This window comes from Anopheles funestus, chromosome 2RL, assembly GCF_943734845.2.
Source record: "Anopheles funestus chromosome 2RL, idAnoFuneDA-416_04, whole genome shotgun sequence".
NCBI classification, from domain to species: domain Eukaryota; kingdom Metazoa; phylum Arthropoda; class Insecta; order Diptera; family Culicidae; genus Anopheles; species Anopheles funestus.
Window position 1 is genome coordinate 10545534 of NC_064598.1, and position 24771 is coordinate 10570304.

A 24771-nucleotide genomic window follows, 5' to 3' on the forward strand; every position below is an offset into this window, starting at 1 on the left:
GTTGGACGCTAAAATTGTTGGCATAGGGTCAACGCGACTAGGTGCGAGTTGTTGATTTGCTAGTTCTCCATTCTTAAACGGTGGTTTAACGCGAAAGAAAGTACGATTCGGTGGGTGGCTGCAAAACACAGTGCAAATTGTTCGGAATTGAGTTCGATTGATTGGAAGGTAAAGTGCAGTGAACGTCATTCATAAATTTGCGATCGCGCGACAGTTCGTTGGCGAAATTGGCTATTCCTTCGTACGCTTCTTGATTGGCACATTCCCTGCCCAATTTCGTGTGCTTGTCCTTGGGGTGTTGATTGTTTTTTTGTTGGAATTGTTCTGTGTTACGTTTCAGCGTGTCGCTAATGTTATTTGCAACGCGTCATTATTTACTACGGTGGAAAGGGGTTTGTTATGCCCTTGGGTCGGTTCGTTTCCTGTTTTTGTTGTGTTGCGCATCTCGCTTTCATGTCTTGTGCATCCCCGCCTTTCGGTGGAACCATTTTGAGCATCAAACAAAAAAACATAAAAACAAACCAAATTGGTGTTAAAAGCTTATTGAATACAGTCCACGAAAACATTCATGTGGTACGATTGGAGGTTGGAAAAGAAAATGCTGTTTGCAAGAAGAAATGTGATTGCTGTGCAGATTACGGACCAGCAAAGTGGAACGTGCGTACGCTACGAGAAATCGATACGCACGCAAGCACACATACGCACGCGGGAAATTGGTTGTACGCGTTTACGCCGCATCATTGGGGATTGAGTAGGAAGAAGAAAACCACAAAATGTGCGTACGATAAAGATAGCAAATTAACTGTTTTTTTTTTTGCATCTCCTTACTGCTGTTGGTATGTTGACCAACGCATCCCAGACGATGCGCGTTGGGTGGGGTTGTGGGGATTGGCAAAAAGGCATCAACAACCCACAAACGCGGGTTGTGCATTGTTATTCATTGCCCGATTAAGAAAGGTTTGGGTTCACTTAATATAAAACGCAGCAGCAGCAGCAACAGCGAGAAAATAGAAACATCGCAAACAAAACTGACTTCCACCCGTGTGTCTGTTATTAGCCGACGTGTTCTCTTTTTATCCGCGCGTGCATGTGTGCGTGAGATCAGCCCGTGCCAGACAGTATCGCTATACAAGTGAACGGTGTACCTTCGTGTGCTGTCCAAAACATCATCCGCACCCTGCTCACTGCGATGGTATGCGCCGCCGAAGGATGCGTGGGTAAAAGAGAGAATAACGCGTGTGGAAGGAAGGTAAAGGGAAGAGAAGTGGACAGAAGTTTAACATACCGCGTGTCGCAGTCCGTCCGGACGTAATAACATTGCGTGCGAATGGATTGTGCGTCTGTATTGTTCAACCGTCTGCGTGTGTGCGTGTGCGTGTGTGTCTGCTTCAGTCTCGGTACCCATAGTGAGACAAAACAGTGACCGACGACGGATTTCATCATCCAATCCGCGGTCTGTCTATCTGCTGGCTGGCTGAGGTGCGTTCGTGGTGTATCTGGAAGAAAAAAAAGCAATTGAAAAAAGAAACAAACGAACAAGCCAGATAAGAAGTGCATGCCAACGGGCGCGAAAGACTGTGCGAGAGCGAGAGAGAGAAGAAAAAAATCGGACAATCGGAACGGAAGAAGCGTAGAGACAGACGAGAAAGACGCCATAAAGAACGGTGGCGGGTCTGTGTGCGCGGAAAGAAAACGACCGCAATACGATCAAGTTGAAGAGCATCCGGGGTGAGACGGAGCGCCACCAAAAAGCGGTTCAGCAAGTGGGCGAGCGAGCGAGCGAGCGAACGAGCGAACGAGCGGCAATTGGCAAATTCAACGGGCTACTCATTTCTTCACGGTGCGTTCGTCCGGCTCAATGTGCGTTTCGTGCCCGTGCTGGGTGGTGTGTGCCTTTTTTTTGCGACAGGATATATCATAAGGGTTGACTGCACTCCGTTCCGTTTTTGTGCGGTTCCCTTTGCTTCTGCCATCAAAGTGGCACTGTTTTAATTAGTGATTTATTTGTGTTTGTGTTTTTGTGCTTGGAATGCAGACGGTTTACATTGTTTCCTTCCCTTTACAGTGCGGCGTTTAATTGTATGATCTGATCTAACAAAAAGAAAAACCAACGAAACATTTACCTTACCTCGTGCGAAGAAAGCCAGACTACTTTGTGAAGAAGAAAAAGCGCCAAAGTTGGGAATTCGTTTCCACACACTTCCAGTGTGCGTGCGTTACTCCGCCTGTGCGTGCGTGTGTGTGTGTGTATGAGTGAGTTTCGGTGGTTTATTTTAAACGCAATATCAAAGCCTTCATCAAATCAAATCAAATCAACGCGCATCGTGTGTGCAGTGAAATTTTTTTTGGAGGTACCATCGCACTAAAACCAGCACAGAAGATATTTTCTGAAAACACCCGGCCAGGTTTCCGGATCTTACACTTGAGACGTTCCGACCGTCTGCTACGAGTCTGCACTCTGCGGCGTTGTTTTCCAGTCCACACGGATACAGTTTGGTGGTGGTGGTGGTGGTGTCCATCCCCGGCGGTTATTACTGGGGCGTCTGGTGTCTGCAAACCGCAACCGAACCACACGGAAGTGACTCGACGATATTTCGCGGCTACTAAAGGTAAATAGACACCGTTTGTTGCACAGGAAGGGAGGGGGGGGGGGGGGTGAAGGGGAGGACGAAATGTGAAAGGAAGAATGTGAAACGGTGCACGAGGGGTTTCGGGTTCGAGTTTCCGGTTGGTTAAGTTTCCAGTCTCTGTAACAAAACCAAGACTCGAAATATGGCGTGTTGGCGTTTTGTTAAATATTTTCCAATTTTTTTCCTTCCACGCCTAAACTGCATTTTTGTTTTACATTTTGTTTCTAAATTACATTAAACGTTAGTTGGCAAAAAAAAATGAAGAACAAAACGCATTGTGCCGGTGGTAATTTTGTCATTAACTTGTTTTTTTATTCCTCTCTTGACACCGGTGGTTAACCAATGATGAAACAATCTGACGCAATCGAATGGACGAGAAATGTCAAAAAAAGCGGAGCCCGAACACAACTACATGTCCGTGTGCGTGGGGCTTTCGACTTCCTTTTTGCGCAGGATCCTCGTCGTTGGTCGCCACTCGTTTCCTTTCACCATTGTGTATACACACTCACGCACACGAACAGAGGGGGGAGCGAGCGCGTTGTGAAAGGACACGACGCAATGTAAGCCGTACATTTTTTTGTTGTTGTATGCTGTTGTTGTTGTTGTTGTTCGTTTTTGTATCGAATGCAGTGTGTGCGGGTTGCTTTGATGGTGGTGGGTTTAATGGCTGTGTCTGGCTGTCAAATTGGTCCGTATCCTAACGAGGTCAAGAGCGTGAATATGTTCCCGTATTTAGGGCAGTCTTCAACCAACCCGGCAAACCAATCTCAGGGACATGGATGTTTTTAATTTTTTGTTTGCTAATAACATTTACGAACAGTAGCAAAATTTTCTGTTCCATCCCATAAGCATTAAACCGCGTTTTTGTTTTTTTCCTCCACTCGGCAGACATCTTTTGATCCGAAAAACAAAATCATAGAGAGAAAAAAAACGGTCACCTTCTGCATAGGTACCACAACCAAACGAAACGAGTGTGGTGCGTGCAAGAAGGTGACTGTCTGGGGCACACAGTCGTAGACACCGACAGACAACAGATCACGTCGCGACCCCAAACGGTGATCCCCGGGGTCGTCTCGTTGTTGTCAAGTGTGTTGTGGCCTCGTTCGGATTTATTTTTCTGTCTACCATTTTCGCTCTGCGTAAACAAATGAGTAACAAAATTGCGTACAACACCACACTAAATACCTAACGCAGTCACACGCACACACACACCTTCGCACGCATCTGTCAAAGTCGGTGACGACGATCGTGATCATGATCGCGCTGTGTGATAGTTGTTTCAGTCACTATTAAATCTTCCTTTCTGTTGCACCAAAAAGATAAAAATCAAATGTGTGATTGTTTATCGATTTTAAAAGCTTATCATTTCATGTGAAGGATGCTGTGAAGATAGGACGAAATATCTAGCTTAAAATTATTAGCTGCTCATTACGTTGACAGATGGTTTTGTAACGATGCTTTTGCATGCAGACATTTTTATCGTCTCGCCGTATCCGAATGGGTTCCGAAAAATAAACAAACGATCATAACAGTAGATTATTCTAAGAAATCGTTTGCTGTTCCCAGAAACGCCCAGACACGTTGTACCGTATTGGCGAAAACAACGCGCGTCGCCCTGAAGCGAGGCTGTTGTTATCTGAAATAACTCGCAACGGTTTCAATGTACCTTAGGAGCAGCAGCTTAGCACGTAACCGACACAAAGTTTGCTTACAAGCAAAATAATCCTTTCCCTTTCCGTCGTAAGACGTCTGCAAATTAGACGGTGCAGAACCGAATGGAAACATTCGCGGGGTGGCGTCAAGGTGTGTGTGAGAATAAAACATAGCCCCAAAATTCAAGATGTTGGTTCCGTTTTTTTTTGCTTACGATTGCTAAACACTGCCATTGAATACCCGGCAGAGTTTAGTGTGACACAGCTTGAATGCACGCAAAACGGTGTTCCGGCGATGTAGCGCAAAAAAACGACCCCAAATTGAACGAGCACCGGCGGGATGCAATGTCCCCACGGAAGAAATAACAAACCGTCCGTACCCTCCGGAGGTGTTCCGACGACGACAAAGCATGTAGCGACCAACGTTGATACTTAGCGATCGTGTTGGAGGGGTTGGAGCGGGGAGGCTAAATAAAAAGCAGCACAAAAGGGGGGTGCAGCCACCACCACCGGGCAGGAGGGCAGGAAGAGAAAGGAATGCCGCCACCGAATGGGTGGGAAAAAAGGGCATGACACACACGGCCCGAAGTCGCCGACAGTCTATGAATACATCGTCTGCGAATGTTTGGCGTTGCGCCGCAATAGGACACGGTTCTAAATTTGGCCTACCACCACCAGGTATCGGCTAATCGGTCCCGACGAGCATCGTTAGCTTCGTCAACAGCCGTGGATTAGATTGAATTTTGCATCAGTTTTGCGCTCAATGTTTACCATCACACCGTAGGCACTCTGCCCAAAACTTGCGTGTGCCTGAAATTAGCTTAGAGAGCGATTCTACTCAACGATACGATCAACATAATTTTAATCTTTATTAATAATCGAGAATCGAGTACCCGAATTTGATTTTCTTTTTAGAGGTCTCACAGGAGTAACTTCGCCATCGAACATGGACATGGAAGTCGTCTAAAGGTGACAAAACCCTACCAGTCTGTAAAATTTTGGAAGGACCTCACCATGCGTGTGGAAGGACAATGTCATTAAAATCCCCCCAGGTGACCCAATCCATGCACATGGACAGAGGAATTGAGGCTCGAAATTGATGTGAAGGGATGGCCTTGATGTGTCCGACAAAAAGACGAGGATAATGAACCGGAATCCTGCAGCAGGCCACCAAGACCACAAAATTTTTTTTAACTAGTACTGTACATCGGGTAACACCACTTTTTGAAGGAGAAAGGTGTTATACTTGAAGATTTCGTCCTATCTATTCAATTCTTTCACTCAGATTTAAGCCAGAATGTCAAAAGTATATAACTTTCCTGATCAGAGTTCTAGAATACGGTGGCAGCTTTAAGATTAAGGAATCTCCGACATTTGCATGAATCTTGGGTAGCTTCTTCCGGACCTTGACAAGTCACGTAAAAATTCTACAAAAATAAAATAATTTTACTATCATATTTATTGCCAAAGTCTAGTCCGATGTTACAACATTTAAAAACTGCTCTTGATTTAATCGAAACAAACAAAAATGGTACCATTTGGGGTGTAGATTACATTCCATCTTGACTTTGACCCCGGTGTGTGTGTGTGCGCGCTGATAATGACACCTTTCGTATGTAAATGTTCACCCAACCTTTGACCTGCTGGGATGGATGTTGATATGCTGCTGCGATTGCTTTCTCATGCCAAAATGCAAAAATAAAAGCAAAACACAAGCAATTTGCCGGAAAAATACGGGACCGAGCGTTTTTTCAAAAAAAAAATGTTGCTGCTATGGGGTGTACGCGCGTGCTAAAAATAGTGACAGATCGCGTCCCGAGAACGTGCAAACATGCTTTTTGATATATACATACCAGCATCACCTTATTTATCGCCTCAGACACACTATTTATTTAGCACCGGTTGAATGACCTTTCCGGCGGGTAGGAAAAGTGCCTGATGATGCCGTCAAAACAATAATTTCGTAATAATTTTAAACACATTTTACACACGATGTGAATGGGTGAGCAAGCATGTTTGCATCAATTTGTTTTTGGTTCTGCTAAAGCTATATAAGCATCATAAATAAAAAGTCTTGATAGCTAGCGCAATAAAAATCATCATACAAGCACATTGGGGAAGATAAAAATAAATGATTGAATTGTTTGTCGAAGCGCAATCGGTGTGTTCTGAACGATTCCGCGATTAAATTCGATCGTGTTTTGATCGCGCTACGTTACGTCCGATCTATTACAGGGTGGTTGTGTTATAAGACATCTGGAATAATTTGAATGTGAAATTTCATTGATGAAAATAGCACCACCGAAAGATGCTTATTTTATTTATCAACTGTCCATACTTCGGTATTTGCTTAAGCTCATTATTAAGTTTCATTCGGCCTACCCTGTTTTGTTATGACACGTCCCGCCATAATCGTCTAGTATAGGGGCTAGTAGTCCGGTCAGACAAAGTGTATCAAATAGCAAACACGAGCCGCTACTCACACCCTGTTAGAAAAGCGACAGTGATCGTGATCGCTGCGAGAATAGCGCGCGAGCCCGCACACACATCTTAATCTGGCGCCACCTGTCGCGGTGTGTTGTTTTGATTCGTGAGATGTTTGTGCGCCACATGTTCCCGATTGAAGCGGGGGATGGGGGGTGGTGGTTTCCGGGCGGAATGACGTCGAACAGAAGCGTGATAAGCGCATCCGGAACGTGTGTAACACAGGCGTGTGATGGTGGTGATAGACAAACATGCAACACACTCTGGCAAAAGGAAGATTGACCGCTGTAGGTGTAGAAATTGCATCGTTCGCTTAACAACGCCTTTGCTCCATGCGCGGACAGTTGTTGGCGCGTGGCCACATGCACCGATTATTTGTTGCGCCGTAAGTACTTCTCGCAGTAAACAACGTACGTAGCAAACGTTGCACCACAACTTTGCTGCACTTCGCCTCCGACACAGTGTGGTTGAAATTAACATTTTCGGTGAAATGACGGACGCCTCCCTGATAAGCGCACTTGAGCAACAGCGGAAGCGACCTTTGCATTCTGGCTTTGCGTTTGGCTTCACGAATGCCGGATGGTCACCGAACAAAGCAATTGATAATGGAAGCGATGTATGGGACTTAGTAGAAATTTTGAACGGTCATAAAATTTTGTTCTAAAACCACTTTTTTTTGTAAGTAATTTACTTACGCAAAAGTTTTTTACGGTCGTCAAAAAAAAAGAATAATTGTTTTATTCGCTTTTTTTGACGTATTCGGTTTGTTTACAAAATTCGTTAGCGGGAACGGTTAGTGACATTTTGACATTTAATTGTACGATCCGAGAACCTAACGGAAACGCCCAGAACCAACGTGTAGTAATGAAGGAACGTGTTGACAGTGCCATAAAAACGTGCTACTTTCCTCTATGGCGACCGACTGGCTTTCGCTGTTCACGCCTAGTGTAACGCGACACGTGCTTGCGTCTGTTTACCGATTACTGCGCACTTTAGCTATAATCTCTGTGTGTTTGTGTGTGCCCTGTGTACCATGACGCCACCGATACGTTATGGCGCATCAGCTTTAATATATGGTACGAGTTCTTGGGGGTGAAGAGGCAAAGAGGAAATGGGAAGACAACATTGGAACGGGGAAGGGTGTATCCAGCAATCAAGGTGGGATTTTTGCAGTTATCAGTGACCGTTACAACTCGATTGACAGTAATGTAAAATCTGTTTGAAAATATTAACATTTTGTGAGAATTAAATTGGAGAAGAGACTTCTGAAGTAATAATGTATATCGGTGGTGCATCACCAAACGTAGACACCCTGTTGATCGGGTAATTATGCTCCGTGGTTTGTTCGTAGTTCCCGGATTGAAGAAGTTGCGGAATACCTGGAGATCTTGGGCGAATATTGAAGTAGTAGTATTTTAGTTGTGGTATTGAAGTAGGACACAATGTTTTTTTAATCGAAAGTATTTGAAACATCCATATTGCATGCAGGTGACAGTTCTTGATGAGTAGAGTCCTTCCAATCATGGTTGAAAGGTTGAAAGACTTTCGGAAATAGTTATCTACTTCAAGAAATATTTCGTGAAGTAATTGCCATTTGGTTTTGTTTGGTGTCGGCCTATTACGCCGAAATTTCTCATTCACAATCTCCATCAGATAAGACTGAGAGACATGTGTTGGGCGCATATTGAAAGGAGAATTCACGGTCAACACGACGGACCAGCTGTTTGCCAATGTCGCAACAAAGTTGAGAGGAACATGCCGACATTACTATTTTATCGGAAGCAGAGCATCAATACATTTTGGTTAAAAACTTAAAAATAATATTTAAGAAAAGAACCTAAAAATATTCCTAGACATCTTCTTCCCATAAAATTAAATGCCTGCCTTGAAACAGATAAGCAAAATTAAATTAATTCAATAAATCCCAACCGCAATTGGCCAAATGAATGATATCCCCCGGCGGGTATTTGATAGTAACGTCAAGTACTAACTAATCAACTAAATTGGACGGTAATTGGCTAGAATTGAAGTTCGATTGAATTGTGTACGCGGTGGCAGAATAGCATGTATTTCATCCGCTCATATTGGAAGATAACCTGCTGTTACATTATTAACTCGTGATCAACCAAATGTCTCTATTATATTGGATTGATAATCAATCAAAAGGAAAGTGTATGTAAGTTGCTGTGAAGTGGATTTCGAAGTTCACTTTTGAGTATTAATTAATTTTGTTGCCAGTGTATCGTCTTGACCTACTTTTCCCTGCCGGCACAATAGGTTTGCCTGCAATCAGAATGCATAATTGATGCTTTTTTTTGCTGTTGCTTTCAACCCAGTCGATGTAAAAGGATAATGAAGAAAGAATGGCTTAATTCCCATTGGCTGCTGTTGTGTGTTGGCAAGGGGGCACGAGAAAATTCGCTGTGATCCACATATCCGTCCCATTTTGTGTGGAGTGTAATGATGCGCATGGCTGAATTTTTGTTTTCCAAGAAAAAGGGAAATAGATGAAAATTCTTCACATCTTACCTTTGCCGGGGAAACTGAATTTGGAAATGTCCTGTATTTCTGTGTTAGCTTCCATTTTTTATTGTTTTATTTTTTTTAGTATATTTCCAGAAGTCTTATAAACCAAACATTATAAGAAGCAAAATTTCATGTTTTATTCACCACTGAAAATGCAATAAAATATTCAAGATGCAGCTTTTCTCGATGCTCAATACATACGTACAGATGTGTTTTTTTTTTCGTTAAATTCTCTCTGTGTGTGCTGGTACACCCTGTGGACGTTTGCAAGCGCAGATGAACCTTGCGTCGGTCCGTGGAGTCGCCGCTCTCGCTGTACGATGCACGTCTAGCAGCGTACTACGCCATCGGCAATGCAATTGGCGGATGCACCGTCTGCCCCCGTTGCCGTCGACGTCGGTTTTGTGTGGATGGAAGACGCGGGATGCGGTTTGTTCGTGATGTAGATGTATTTGTGCATTAGCTGTATGTGGGCAGAGAGCAGAAGAGGCTCTTGGGAAGTGTTTTTTTTTGCTGTTGTTCCTACCACACGCGATGCAAACCGAGTTCGGTTAGGTCAGGGTTTTGCGAGATCCGTTCGATGCGTCCGTCTGCCTTCTCGTCGGTGTGTACACGTTGGGTGTGGTCCGGGACCCAAAGAACACGTACCCCCTCGTAGATCCCTCCATTCGGTGTTTTTTTTTGCGGTTGAAGTTGCGGTTGCGGTTTTTAAGCCATCACACACCCGCTGGCCAATTTCTTCTGTGGGTTCGGTTTGGTGTGTTTCTTACAACACGGAATATGCCAATCGTCGGTTCAACCTTGCATAAAACCTCAAACATCCGGGCAGCGTACGGCTACGGACACTTTGAATCGGTCTGATGGAGATTTTCATGGTGAGAAACGACATCCGAAACCAATTTGCTACGCACCCTGAACATGGGAGATTATTCTCGATTCAGACATTCGGGATAGAGGGAAGGAGAGAGGGGTGGTAGAGGCCCTAGACGCCTGGATGAGACTGGGCGATGGCACCAAGCGGCCCGAACTGTCGGGAGTGAAGGCCGACCGATTCGTGTGGCAAATTTTACGTTCTGGTGTAATGAATGAACGTACCATTCGGTTCCGGTTGGTTGGCAACCGGAGTACAAGTTACCTGTCTGCATGTGTGGATGTGTGTGTGTAAGTGATGGAGAAAGAGATGGCGACGGGTGCATTCGCGTAGTTTTACGATCTTTTGGCAGAAAATGCTCTCGGTGCGCCTGTGTACGCTAGTAGTTGCATGTTGCATGTTGCACAGCATGCACTCGTGCGGTGTGGGCTCCGTACAGTTTGTTTATTGCGAATGGATTTGCTCCCACTTATTAAAGTGACTTGTTAGACGACGAAAGAGTAGACGATTGAAAGAACATTCGCTCACAAATCATTCCACAGCATTTGGAAAAGTACTTCAAACTGCAAAAAAAATGTTGAAAGGCGTGTCTCTTAGAAACATGTTGCATAAGTAAAAGTTAGAATAGTGTGTTTAATTGAAATGATTATTTTATGTAACAAAAACTGATAAATGTTGCCACCTTTATCGGCACAGTCAGTTGTGCAAGTGTATGTGTTTTGTGTATTATGTTTATAATTTCCAGAACAAATCAATAGTGCACGAATGGAAAATAAGTATTATTTTATCTCGGTACACACTTCATACATAGAATTGACCCAGTTTCACAGGGAACTCCATACGAGTTACGCCAAGCTGTGTTGTGCAATAAGCGTATGGCGCCATGCAATCATTCGTCGCAGTGTAGTTACAAGTGGCAGGCAGGTTAGATTTGTTTACATTTTAAACTAGAACTTAGCTTTTGAAAGCCCTATCGACCACAACAATGTTGCTATTAGCGATTCATCAATACTTAAACCAAATGAAAGTAAGATAAAAACAAGCTGGTTTGTGATAAATTTTTGCTCATTTATGTTTAACACACAACGAAAAAAAAGACATCGTTCAAGATATGATTCTAGAAACTGATGATGATGATGAAGATGTTCAGATGTGCGCAGTTCGTGCTGATAATATCTTCATTATACACGATAATTTGTGGCGGGGCTGGTAACAATTATAAGAAAACAGCATACAATTTGACATACCGCAATCAATTACTGATAACCAGTACTGACCATCGCAATGATTGCAAACGATTTCCATTTCAAATGTTTTTGTTACAACATTTTTTTTTGTTCGCTCTCTCGATGCTCCAAAACTTAAAGATGGCTCATGCGTAGGAAACGAATGACCTACTTTCGATAAAAATCCCTCCCCCCCTCCCCCGTTGTCATCAAGACACCGTTCCGTCCTTTTCCGACCGGAATTTGATGTTTTCCCGGAAGACGATAAAATCGCAAAACGGAATCGGTTTGTTTTTTGCTATTCTGAGAATATTGACTACGTTTTCTGCCGAACCACCGTTTGCCGTTGTCGATGTTTACGCTTTTAGCATGATTTTGTTGTTGTTGATTGTCTTTACGATTTATTTCTGTCCCAACCAGAGGGTAGAGAGTCAAGAATGAAAAATAGTGGAGCCGGCAAGAAGGAGTTAGTGGCGCTTTGGGCGGTGGTGGTGGTGTGGTTTTACTCATTTGTTTGTACTATCTTTCTGACAGATCCGGGAAGCGAGTTCCGTTGTCTAATTTCCCCAATGAAATCATTGAATTTTATTGCGATTACAAAGAATCAAATTTTAATTATTATTTTAATTGAAACGAAACATGAAAATACATTTTCATTGCAAGGCAATTACTGCGAATGATTGTAGTGCAAAAGAGGAGATAATTTCTTAAGGAAAACACAACCAAACACGATATATTTTATGTGAAACACACGGTTACGGAAACGTTCGTGAGGAACATGTCAAGAAGTAAAGAGGACAGAATGATACTAGACAACAGGTGTAGCGAGCACGATCACCATTAACTGTGTGCCACCCAACCATCTTGAGCGGTGGATTGGGAGAGGCTGCTAGAAGGTGGTGAAGTAACAACAAAGTATGAAAATCCAGTGGTGCAAAAATGAGGTTTGTTGGTGGGAAATAGGCAAGATGGGTGGGAGTTGAAGGTGGAGGACAGACCCATTCGCGTGCGTGTGTTCCAATAGATGCGGGAGTGTTATTGCGCAGTGTTTTATTTCGACCGGGGCCAAACTCCTACAGTAGTGCAGGCGAAGGGTGAGATGAAAATGAGTCATTTGGACGGAAAAAGCTCCTGCATATGTCTAGTTTTTTTCTTCTCCTTCTGCAAAACTATTGCGCATTTAAAAACTCAAAAATTGGGTGGTGTTTTTTAAATTTGTATTTTGTAAAATAAAATCTGCCCTGCTCAATTGCTGCAATATGCGTTACAATTTCTTCCGATCAATAGCATATGATCGCTGATGTAATAACAGCACTTACGAGCGAGATGAGCAATGATGTTTGCCCATAAACTTGAAGCCGGGCTGGAAAGACGCCACAAAACGGGGTACGGTCACGAAAAGGGGAAGCGTGTGCGGAGGTTTACAATCGTCACGTTTCGCCACAATGTCATGTGTGTACGGTAGGGTGCCGAGTGCAACAGTAATCACCAGCTGGCGCCAGTTATGAAATAAAAAGACACCGTTGAAATCACCGGTCCTGTGATGATTGCCTTTATCGGCAAAGCGTTTGATAAGGGAAGCAATGAAACTGACGCTTTCTGGTGCACTTTGGAATGGTGCGAATGGGGCGGTGTCGTTGTTACATGTTGAAGAATGTTTCTTTCGAATATTTGAGCTAACATTGAAATGTTTATTATGAAACAAATAGAGATAGGTGGTTTATCGTCGTGGGTTTAATGAATCTCTTGAGAAGAGACTACATATCTTAGGTGTCTTCAGAGTCAAGTTATTCTAGTCTCATGCTTTGACTCTTCAGACTTTTAGAGTTTCTTTGATTCGTCTTGGGAGCTAATTCAGATCATCATGCATCTTAAGAGATTCTTTAGAGAATCGTGAATCTTCAGAGATTATTCAGATAATCATGAATCTTTAGGAAATTATGAATCTTCACATATTTTTCGGGGATTCACGAAACTTTTGAGAATCACGGATCTTCAGAGATTCTTCAGAGAATCTCCAGAAAATCTTGAGTCTTCCGAGATGTATGAATCTGAGATGTAGTTTCTGGACATCGCAAATTTGAGCATCTTCAGAATTGCATGGATCTTCAAACATTTTCTTTATATAGACACAAAGTCAGTGGGGTTTGTCTAATTGTTTCTTGACTCGTGTCGATCATTATTTTCGAAACACAGAAATCACAACCATGCACTAATAAGCTTGTCATTAATTTGCTCCTTTTTTATCTCCCTTTCTATTACAGCTATTATTCCGCCTGGGTAAGGTGCGAATCACGTCTTAAAGCCAAGTAGGAAATAGAGTGATACGCTTAATACACTTTACAAGCGAGTGGTGGAAAAAAAACCACAACAAAGTGTTTGAAGTTACTGTAAACAACCGACGGCAACAACGGTGCATTCCAGCGCTGACATTATAAATCTTACAGTATGGCTTCCAAAACTGCCCAAAGTACGCCGCCGATTGCAATTTCCACGCCTGCCTCACTGAAAACGGCGGCATCAACGACATCGCTAACATCGAACATGTCCGTATCGTCCGGATTGAACATACCGGCGACATTGTCGATATCGTCGGTCGAAACCGCAATGTCTGCATCGTCCTCGGCCAACCAATCGACCATCGTGAAGGCAGGCTGGTTGTACAAGCGTGGTGAACACATCAAAACCTGGCGATCGCGTTACTTCGTACTGAAGAGTGACGGCACACTGGAGGGTTACAAAGTGCGGCCAGATCTACAGTGTCCGACCGAACCATCGAACAAGTTCACCGTACGCGACTGTCAGATCATGTCAATCGATCGGCCCCGCCCGTTCACATTTATCATCCGCGGTCTGCAGTGGACAACGGTGATCGAGCGAATGTTCCATGTGGAGGGTGAACCGGAGCGTAAGGCTTGGGTGGACGCTATCCGTAGCGTTGCGAACAAGCTGAACGAGGAGGAGGTTTATCAGGCGACGCTGCCAAACGAGACGGCCGACGATGACTGCGAAATGGGTTCGATTGCAGAGGACGAACTGGAAAAGATGCCCGTATACGGTACGGCCATGGATAAAATAAGCGGCAAACGAAAGGTGGTAAGTAAAAGTTACATTCATATGCAGAAAGGTGGTAATGAGCGATGGACATTCGGATTAATGTATGCATTTTTTGCTTGCAGACGCTCGAAAACTTCGAATTCTTGAAGGTGCTCGGTAAAGGTACCTTCGGCAAAGTGATTCTGTGTCGAGAGAAAACGACGGCAAAACTGTACGCTATTAAAATACTGAAAAAAGATGTCATCATACAGAAGGATGAGGTTGCTCATACGATGGCAGAAAGTCGAGTGCTGAAAACGACAAACCATCCATTCTTGATAGTAAGTTCTGCGCGACTCTAGCTCCAGTAAATCGGAACAGATAGTAACATTTTTCCTTTTTTTCCTCCTGTTTATACTTGCAACAGTCGCTGAAATATTCGTTCCAAACGGTGGATCGCCTGTGCTTCGTGATGCAGTACGTCAACGGTGGTGAACTGTTCTTCCATTTGAGTCGTGAACGTATATTTCCCGAGGATCGGACACGATTTTACGCAGCAGAAATTATTTCAGCTCTTGGGTAAGTATGATTTTTGGGGAGGTGAAAAATGAAATGTTGTTTGTATATAATATTATATTATAGATCAGAATGTATCGCCTTATTGGCTCTGATTTTCCAAGCATTATTGAGATCATGTTTTACATACCTTAACCATAGAAGGGTTTGCACAATAATAGCACTCACCAGGTTGACGCTATTCGATTGGCATTAGCTTGCAGAAAGCAAGTTGTTTTTGTTTTCCAAAGCGTGATTATGCAATACTGTTCCAGGGAATTTCAAGAACAACACTAACCGGAATGGAGCTACCCACAATGTCGGTGTTGATAAACCGTGGGGAAACACGCACAAACTCGATCCGGTGCCGATAAGTGTCGCACCCTGCATTCGCAATCCGTTTGCGGATAAGTACAAATAATAAACAACTTGCCTAACTTCCCGTGACCAATCCGGTATCGGGCATTACTGTTTTGCGATTATCAGCAAAACAACGACAATAACACAGCTGCTGACACCAGGCAGGGGGCGACGTGTTTGTGGCTCGTTTTTTATACCTTGCCAACATCGATGTGCACTTTTTTAAGTTGAATTTATTATTGGTTTTTCTACTTTTTTATAGCACCCGCTTGCACAATCATTCATGCGCTGTATTCATTCGATTGCTGTTGAGAGTGTTTGCGTCTTTTTATCCTTTCGTCACATTACTTCGCAATGTACCGGGAATGAGAAGCAAAATTTAATAACAACAACCAACAGGCTATCGGTCGTGTGGGATTTCCCGAGAAATGAAACTAGTTATTTCTGGGGTGGGAAGTTTACGAAAAAACACTCTAAGCAAATTGCTTTAAGCGCCACTGGAACGCGTGAGAATCACCGTAGGCGCTTGGTACAATGTACAGCAAACAATTCTAATTCTGTCTACCATACCAAATGGCGTTTTTTTATTGACTACATACGCCACTAATTACTAATCGGGTTATGAGGTTGTATACCCTAAGTTCAATTGATCCTGCTGTCATAGCGCCATCCATTGTCTCAGTACTCATTTCTGGGAATACGAGAAAGTTCCAATGTACGTTTTAACGTCATCTGTACGACGCTTAATCGCTTCACGGGAAAACCGATCATTTCGCTGAACATGATAGTTTCACATCATCGTCGACAATGTTGCAAAGTTTACGAGACACTTAAAAATTCTTAGCGCGCGTGCGTGTCCGGATTGCCGTTAACAGCACTCGCCTTGAAATACGCGTAAGTTTGCTAAATTTATTGCACAGGAATGCTTCGCTCATGTGGCTTGAGCGCGGTTTGAAGGGCAAGGTAAACATCAGTAAAAGATTACCATCTGTCAATGGTTTCTGCGGTACGTTCCACCACACTTCGTAGTCACGTTTCAGGCGCATTCACACGAGGACGAGGTCACTATGCAGCAAGGGAGCGGGCGGGAGATGAAACATTGTGGCATGGGAGCACCCATGATGTATGGGTGCTAAAAGGGGTGGAAAGAATAAATACGGCCGTTGTGCATCAAAACAAATGAGTCAGCAACATGAGCGAATTGGTGTGGGAACCAAAACGGGAAAAGTTAAAATATAACCACACAGCTGAGTCATACGAATGTTTGGATGAATTTTGCACGCATTGTATTTTGTTATTGTTGCCAGTTACTGATTTGGCGTCCGGTAATAAATTCTCCAAACACTTCACACCTTGTTTAGTAATATTTGTTTTTACTACTTCCTTGCGTTAGTAGTGTAAGTAAAAGTTTTATGTTCAAGAACTTCTAACGGTTAGAATTTCGTTTAAGAATGACTAACATTGGTTCTCTTGGTGTTGGTTTTTCACATTTCAAGCATAAAAGATTGAAGATATCGATGTTAACACCATCTTTTGTTCGTACTCCGTTGATAAATGCCAAAATCAAAGAGTCAAAGTAAAGTGAGCAATAGAGATGAGAATAACAACTCTTTTTAGTAAGTCAACACAGCGTGAATGAGTCGTTATTAGAAATCAGCTCGTTTAACGACTCATTTCGGAGTCACAAAAACACGGCATAAATCTACCTTAGCGACCTTAGTTTTTTGAGTAATTTTACAAAATCTTTTAATTGATTTATTTTAATGCCAATTGGTTGAACTAAGTTTCTTTTCACTCAAATAATGCTTTCATTGAAAAAAATAATAAAAAATAAATAAAATATTACAAAATTATAAAAAAAGTTCTAAAAATTTGAAAATTTTCTAAGTCTATAGCCTTAGTTTTTTTTTGAAAAATTTTATAAATTGATTTATTTTAATGCCAATTGGTTGAAATAAGTTTCTATTCACTCAAATAATGCTTTGTATTAAAAAAAGAATGAAAAATTATAAAAAATATAAAAGAGTTCTAAAAATTTTAAAATTTCCTAAGCTTTTTTGAGTAATTTTGCAAACTTTTTTTAAATTGTTTTATTTTAATTTAATTTTAATTTTGGTTCAAATAAGTTTCTTTTCACTCAAATAATGCTTTAAATAAAAAAAGAATAAACAATAATAAAAAATAAAAAAAAATCTATAAATTTGCCGCTAAAAAGGCTATAAAAAAGAGTCGCTAAAACTCCTCGTGGTGAGTGAACGAAACTCGTTCAATACAACGTTTCAACTCACTAACTCACTCTTACTCACTTTGCCATTTTGAGTAACCATCATCTAGTGGAAGATGATTCAATGGTTCGACTATTTACCAACCGCACAGAATCGACACCCCGCACCCGGTCACACCACCCACGCGGTTGTTTGTTGATTTAAGTCTCGCTTTATTGTTCCTTCTAAGCTTTGTCAAGTACGTGCCGTTTCCCACAATACCGCGTGGGGCAACCGCAAGCACAAAGATTCATTCATTAAAACATGCCGCCCTTTCAATGGGGCCAACGGGTTCCGCTGGTACATTACCCGGTTTAGCATTGTTTGTGTTGTTTTGTTTACTGCGACGGTGTGGTCTACCACCATGCAGAAGATTCGGTACGGAGGCGGTATGACGCTCGCCGACTCGATCAATATATATAGAAAGAAAGTTTTGCAAAACTGGTATTGACGTCAATGGATGGCATTCGGAAATTCGTTGGTATCCATTCGCCGTTTCGGTACACATATGCATCTGATTACTTGCTGCGGGGGTGGGATGTGGCATAATTGGTCCCAACAGTATGATGCACTTGAATGGAACATGCTTGTAAATACATATATTCTTCACAATGCTTCATTCGCAGGTATCTACACTCGCATGGTATCATTTATCGTGATTTGAAGCTGGAAAACTTGCTGCTGGACAAAGATGGACACATCAAGATCGCAGATTTTGGTCTATGCAAAGAAGACATCACCTACGGTCGAACGACGAAGACATTCTGCGGTACGCCCGAGTATCTTGCACCGGAAGTGCTGGAAGACAACGATTATGGGCATGCGGTCGATTGGTGGGGTACCGGTGTCGTAATGTACGAGATGATTTGCGGTCGGCTTCCGTTCTACAATCGCGATCACGACATCCTGTTCACGCTGATTCTGATGGAGGAGGTAAAGTTTCCGCGCAACATTAGCCCGAATGCGCGCAGTTTGCTCAGTGGTCTGCTGGTGAAGAATCCGAAGCAGCGGCTCGGCGGAGGACCGGATGATGCGAAGGAAATTATGGCCCACCCATTCTTTGTCAGCATCAACTGGTCGGATTTGGTGGCGAAACGTATAACACCACCGTTCAAGCCGCAGGTAACGAGCGATACGGATACGCGATACTTTGACCGTGAATTCACCGGTGAAAGTGTTGAGCTAACGCCCTCGGACAATAACGGACCGTTGGGTGCCATTCAGGAAGAGCCACATTTTTCAGAAGTAAGCATATGAACGATGTTAGAATTTTTATGGAATTTTATCTAACTTTTGTGAAACGATTACTGACTTAAATTCACTTTCTTAACATTCCAGTTCAGCTACCAGGATATGGCTTCCACCATGAATACGCCCAGCTTTATGAATCATTCGCACAACTATCCTCCGATGCAGTGAGAAAACGCTGAAATGCACCCGGTGCGCCACCCGGGTGTTGCGTGAAGCAATACGCCCGCTGATGGGAAAAGGACACCAGTAAGGAGTACCGACTTCCATAGGGTACCTCCAGACAGGAGTCCACTACTAACTGGTAACTGGAAGCCGGGCAAAAATGCAGCCGCAAAACAGAGGACATAGAAAGGAGTAACAATCTTTCGTTTAAATAGCCAAGGGAAAAGCAACGTAAACCGCAGGAAGATGACTATTATGTTCGTAATTGCGTTCCATAGCCCAGTTTTGTGCCGTATCTGTGCCGCCAGCAGCAATCGTAAATGGGTTCGATATCCCGTCGGTTCGCGTTCGGAACATCTGCACTAACCAGACGATCAGTACAAGTGCTGCGGAAAAGGGGGTTTGTTTGTTGCCTTTAGTATTTTGAAAAGCCTGATTCGGAATGCCACAAACCATCGTGGTAAACTTTAGTTCAATCAATGGTCATGATTGTTCTCTTGAACGATCATTATCTACCAAGTTGGAAATGACGAAACAGATCACGTCTGATGGTTGTACCAAGGGCAACACAATCCAAAACTGCAAAAGGGCAGATCCCGTCATAGCGCTTTCTGCTAGTCCCGAAATGTTCTGGACTCGACGATGATTTTGCTTCCGGCAAGAGCAGGAAAAAAGGACGAGTTTCAATACTCTCATACCACTGATTCATTTTTTTTACATCAAACTCACACTCGATCATCATCACAATTACCGTAGAGAAGTTAATCCTGGACCTCTCGTTTCACGGGAGAATGATATAGATAATTACCACCGTGCCAATTTTTGCCATAATACAAAAACATAAAAAACACATAAACACATACACATACACACACAGAATAATGATCTCAGATCGCGATATATTAACAGCATCAAGCAGTGAAGCAATAGCTCAATACACTCTCTATAAAGTAGAGTACCATGAGGTACGGTATGAAACTGTGCACATTTCCTCTGCTAGCAGTAGAACGTGCATGATCTCGTACCATTCATCCGCATACAGAACAACTATCCAAGCATTCATACAAATAGCAAATCTCTTTTCTTCTGCGAGAACGAAAACATTTCACATACTAAACGGTATGAGTAGAACCCTGCGCGTTTCGTTGTGTGGAAGGGAATGTAAATGATGGGTATGGTTTTTTTTTATTTAAAAGATGCAGCCTTTAGTGGTAGTTGGAAGCCATGAGGAAAGAAAGCTGGTTGCGCTGGACCGGAAAAATAGGAGTGACAGAGCCTTTCGAGTTGCTACATTATCGATTTATTTTGCTCCGTATACACAAACACAAACACACACACACACTTTTGCGGGCAGTTTCCTAATAATTTAATAACATTTACTTAGACTTACCTTGAATAGGGCGCTTGTGCGCAGATTGTACAATGTCAGCGGTAAGCCCTACCTGGCTGGCTGCAAGGCATAAAAAAGCTTGTTCAGAAGCGATGCTGAAGTAAGCTGCTTTTATAGAATAAGTATAAAGCACGCGCGTAAGTGCATACGCAAGATGGAAAGCAACGGGCTGTGATAGAATGAAGTTAATAATAGTGTAACGTAACAGTAACGATAGTACCAACTGCCCAACATTGGCATTGTACCAATAGTAAACTAGCGAAATTGGACAGAAAGGTAAAACATAAACGAATCGAAAAAAAAAACGATCCCATTGGCCACAATACTGCAGATAATGTATAACAAACAAAAACAAAACAACAACTTTACCTATGGCATAAATAGGCCACCTCGCTATTAATCAAACCTTCCGTTTAACTATGTTTCGTTACCAAACGGCATTCAAGCAGATACTGCAGATTTTGTTGATTCTAACGGTTTCCCACTTACATTAAGTTAGTGTCCTTTATTTCCTTCCTTTCTCCCTACCATTACTACCCTTTTCTGCCTCATCCGGAGTTACACCGATGGGGACAGAATTATTGATCGCGCTTTAATGTGTGTACACGTGTTCCTTAGCAGTTAAATGCAACATAGTTTAATCACAACCGTGTAGTGTGGCCGTTTCGCAGGGTAACAAGGTAAAGAAGGTAGTCGAACTGCTGCTCAGTTTGGGCTAATACTTCGAGAAGATTGAATTGGTTTTCCATCTTACCACCTTGATGCTGTTTCTAACCTACCTATCTACTAAGGCTATACATTTGTTTAAGTTTGTAGCATATAACTACTTAGCGATAATGCAGAACAGGGTAGAGAGCTTCGAGTATCATCATCCTTTACCTTAGTGCACATAGTTCTTTTTGCGTAGCCGATAGCATCGTTACAACTCTAGTTAAGGATGTAACAGTAGCAAACAGGTATGAGGCTGCTGAAGAATAAGAAGTAATGAGAATACCGATAAGAGAAAATATCACTGCCTTAGCTAATTCAGACATTGACAAGTAAAAGTGCAACACTAGAACGTAGAAAGGAACAAAGTTACGCTAAACGAACTCAAGTAGAGATAGGAAAGTGTAAAGTGCGCCAGCAAACCGACCCTAAGGCACGGTTTATCAAATGTACGATTTATGATACTTTTTATCTTTGGTTTTTGTTCGCAACTAAATGACACCTTGTGTTAAGTGGTCATTCTTCAACTATATTTACTTTTTTTACGGCAAGCTCTTCGTGTTTTTTTTGTTGCGTTGTAATTGCTGTGTGAAGTAAGAAGAATATTTTAGCCTGCGATCATTTTAGTGTTCGATATCCCACGCGGACACTGGTGCTATTGCATGAAAATACTTTCCCCTAAAGATCGCACGCTAAAATGCTAGTGCAAGTTGAAGTTAATGCTGCTTTTGCAAAAAGCGATTATTCACACAAAAGATGTAACAAAACACAGAACCTGTAAAATAGAGACAATGATATTACAGTAGTTTCCATTACTGCGATAGATTAACTATACACTTTATTCAGGTGAGATAAAAGAGAACAAACCGCAAAACGTACAGAACACAGAACGCTAATGGGAAACGATAGTAATAGCAAGACACACAAGACATGAGCAAAAACTCGCTGAGTTTATCATTCTGTCGTTTTTTCCCCCTGCGCAGCAGCGATATGCGACAGTAAAGTAAAAATACACGTACCATTATAAACAAGGCCACACTAGCGTTACAGTAAATCCATAAGTACTAGATAAATTTAATATAAAAAGATAATCGAAAACATAAACAATAGGAACAACGCTTACAGTTCATTTGTTTCCGGTATCCGAACTTTGGATTTGTGGCAGTGTTGTTTTATTATTGCTTAAGCCGATGTAAGCCATCGTTAATGTGTTGTCGTATGAAGTGTGATCGGCGTGAAGCAGCAGACCGGAAACGTACCGCACAATGCGTACATTCGTAAGGTTTTTCATCGGTGTGTGTACGCATATGCGTCGTGAGTGTTCCTTTCTGGCGGAAAGTACGATCGCACACTTCGCACCGGTGCGGTCGAGTTCCTTCGTGTCTGTTACAAATAGAATACACACCGTTAATGAGCTGAGTGAGAAACTATTGTTAAGATTGCTAACACAATATTTACATGAGTTTGTGTCGTTTCAGTTCAATTTTTTGACTAAATTGTGCGGCGCATACATCACAGTGAAATTTTCTGTTAATGGAAATTTGAAGATGATTTGTGTCCTGGAGAATTTGCTCGGTGCGATGTCGATGCGGTTTTGTCTGTCGATTCGTAATGCACGGATGCTGCTTGTGGTAGGTGACAGCCGATTGTGATAGCATTAGTTTATCGCACTGATCACACTTGAATGATCGAAACTTAGCCACCGGACGATCGTGTTTGATAAGACAGTGTTTGTGCAAATTTTGACGTGTTTTGAACATTGCCCTACATACTTCACACGCGAATTCACGTCCTTCGCCATGTGTCACTGCATGTGCACTCAGACGTTCCTTCGAAGCGAACGCTTTGTTGCATTTACCGCAAACGAAAGGTTTTTCGTTCGTATGTGTACGCTCGTGAGCCTGTAGGTGGTGGGAATAGTGGAAAGATTTAGGACAAAACTGGCACGCGTACCGTTTCGCTCCTTGATGGGTGCGTATGTGACGAATGAAGGAACGCGTAGATTTAAATTTCCCTAAACACACGGTGCATTGGTACCGATCGGTTGCCTTCGCTAGGCAATGGGTTTGCATGAAATGTTTTCGAAACAGCATCACATTACTCTTGAGTTGTGCACATTCGTCGCACGACGGTTTGATTGCTTCTGGTACAGTTTGTTCAGTCCTTTGCTCTTCATCCTCTGCGGTGTCTGGTTCGATCGAAAGCAATTCTTCGTCAGCAGTGCACTCGTCTGTTGCTTCTATTTCTGTTTCGATTTCATTGGGCGATGGTACATATTCGTCGTAAGGACAAAAAAGCGTAGAATTATGATCAAGGCTTTTCTGTTCAACGTTTTCCTCCTCCAAATATTTACTTATTTCAGTATTATCGATCGATTGTTCATTTGATGCATTAAAGTACTGGCCTTCGAGGTAATCTGCACCAACCGCAGGTTGTTCCTGCAATTTTGTAAGAGAAGCAAAAATACTTTCGGCTGATTGTATTGCCAGCTTTTGAAACAGGTAACTAGAGTTTAATTGCGTTAGACAAGCCAAACAAAGGTTTAACAAGCGCTCCTTGGCGAGTGCGGCAGTGTCGTACTGAAATGATGATGTTCAAATCGAAATTGAAGAACATATTTACATGCCACAGTCATGTACATTGTTGAATGCCTACCTGTATGCCTGTGAATTTACCGTACATAGTTTCGCAGTTTATTGCGACACCATCGATATCGACTTCCGTGCTCAGTGGAACCATCGTCGGTGCATGCTGTAAGCAAATGATACATTTTTTAGGTCCCGTAGCACTTAGGACCGTGCTCATTTCGATAAGCACGATGTAAAGCAGCGAACGAACGTGATTTCGTCAGTAGAAAGTAAAAAGTTTTAATGTAACCGAGCTAAACCATTCGTTAGCACGACGTTTATGTAGTTTGTTCATGTAAACAAATCATTGGGTTGAATCCGATGTCGTTTACGACATTGGTTTCAGCACTTCAGTAAAGATTCAGCAACCAGTATCAAACCAAATTTAAAGCAAGAGAACCGAATAATTTACCGCACACCGTCACTAAACGTTTACCAATTGTCGCGTTTGCGAACGCGATTCAGAAAACTTTTGCAAAACTCCAAATAAAAATATTGCGAAAGTCGGTTAAATAATGCTTTTAATAAAAAAAGAATAAAAAATCATAAAAAAAAATCTAAAAATTTGAAAATTTCCTAAGGGGTTAGCCTTGGTTTTTTTTGGGAAATTTAGCAAAATTTTAAAAATTGATTTATTTTGATGCGAATTGGTTGAACTAAGTTTCTTTTCACTCAAATAACGCCTTAAATAGAAGAAAGCATAAAAAATAAGAAAAAATAAAAAAAAAATATGAAAACTCGAAAATTTCCTAAGGGGTTAGCCTTGGTTTTTTTTGGGAAATTTATCAAAATTTTAAAAATTGATTTATTTTGATGCGAATTGGTTGGAATAAATTTCTTTTCACTCAAAGCATAAAAAAAAGCAAAAAAGAAAAAAATTCTGAAAACTCGAAAATTTCCTAAGGGGTTAGCCTTGGTTTTTTTGGGAAATTTAGCAAAATTTTAAAAATTGATTTATTTTGATGCGAATTGGTTGGAATAAGTTTCTTTTCACTCAAATAACGCTTTAAATAGAAAAAAAAAAATATA

At 42.1% G+C, this 24771-nt stretch overlaps 2 protein-coding genes across 2 annotated transcripts; one reads left to right on the top strand and one right to left on the bottom strand.

The window, feature by feature from the left end:
* LOC125763769 (RAC serine/threonine-protein kinase) lies at positions 1-22222 on the top strand. The gene is made up of 7 exons (XM_049427238.1): positions 1-168; positions 2066-2609; positions 13654-14485; positions 14569-14766; positions 14853-15004; positions 18231-18849; positions 18943-22222. Exons 3-7 carry the CDS (start codon positions 13838-13840, stop codon positions 19021-19023), a joined length of 1698 nt encoding a protein of 565 aa, XP_049283195.1. The 5' UTR covers positions 1-168; positions 2066-2609; positions 13654-13837; the 3' UTR covers positions 19024-22222.
* An 18-nt stretch (positions 22223-22240) lies between these two features.
* LOC125763770 (zinc finger protein 606-like) lies at positions 22241-24239 on the bottom strand. The gene is made up of 3 exons (XM_049427239.1): positions 23771-24239; positions 22574-23694; positions 22241-22498 (listed from the first exon to the last, which is right to left on the bottom strand). The coding sequence occupies exons 1-3, from the start codon at positions 23918-23920 to the stop codon at positions 22291-22293; spliced, it is 1479 nt and encodes a 492-aa protein (XP_049283196.1). The 5' UTR covers positions 23921-24239; the 3' UTR covers positions 22241-22290.
* Positions 24240-24771: the final 532 nt, after the last annotated feature.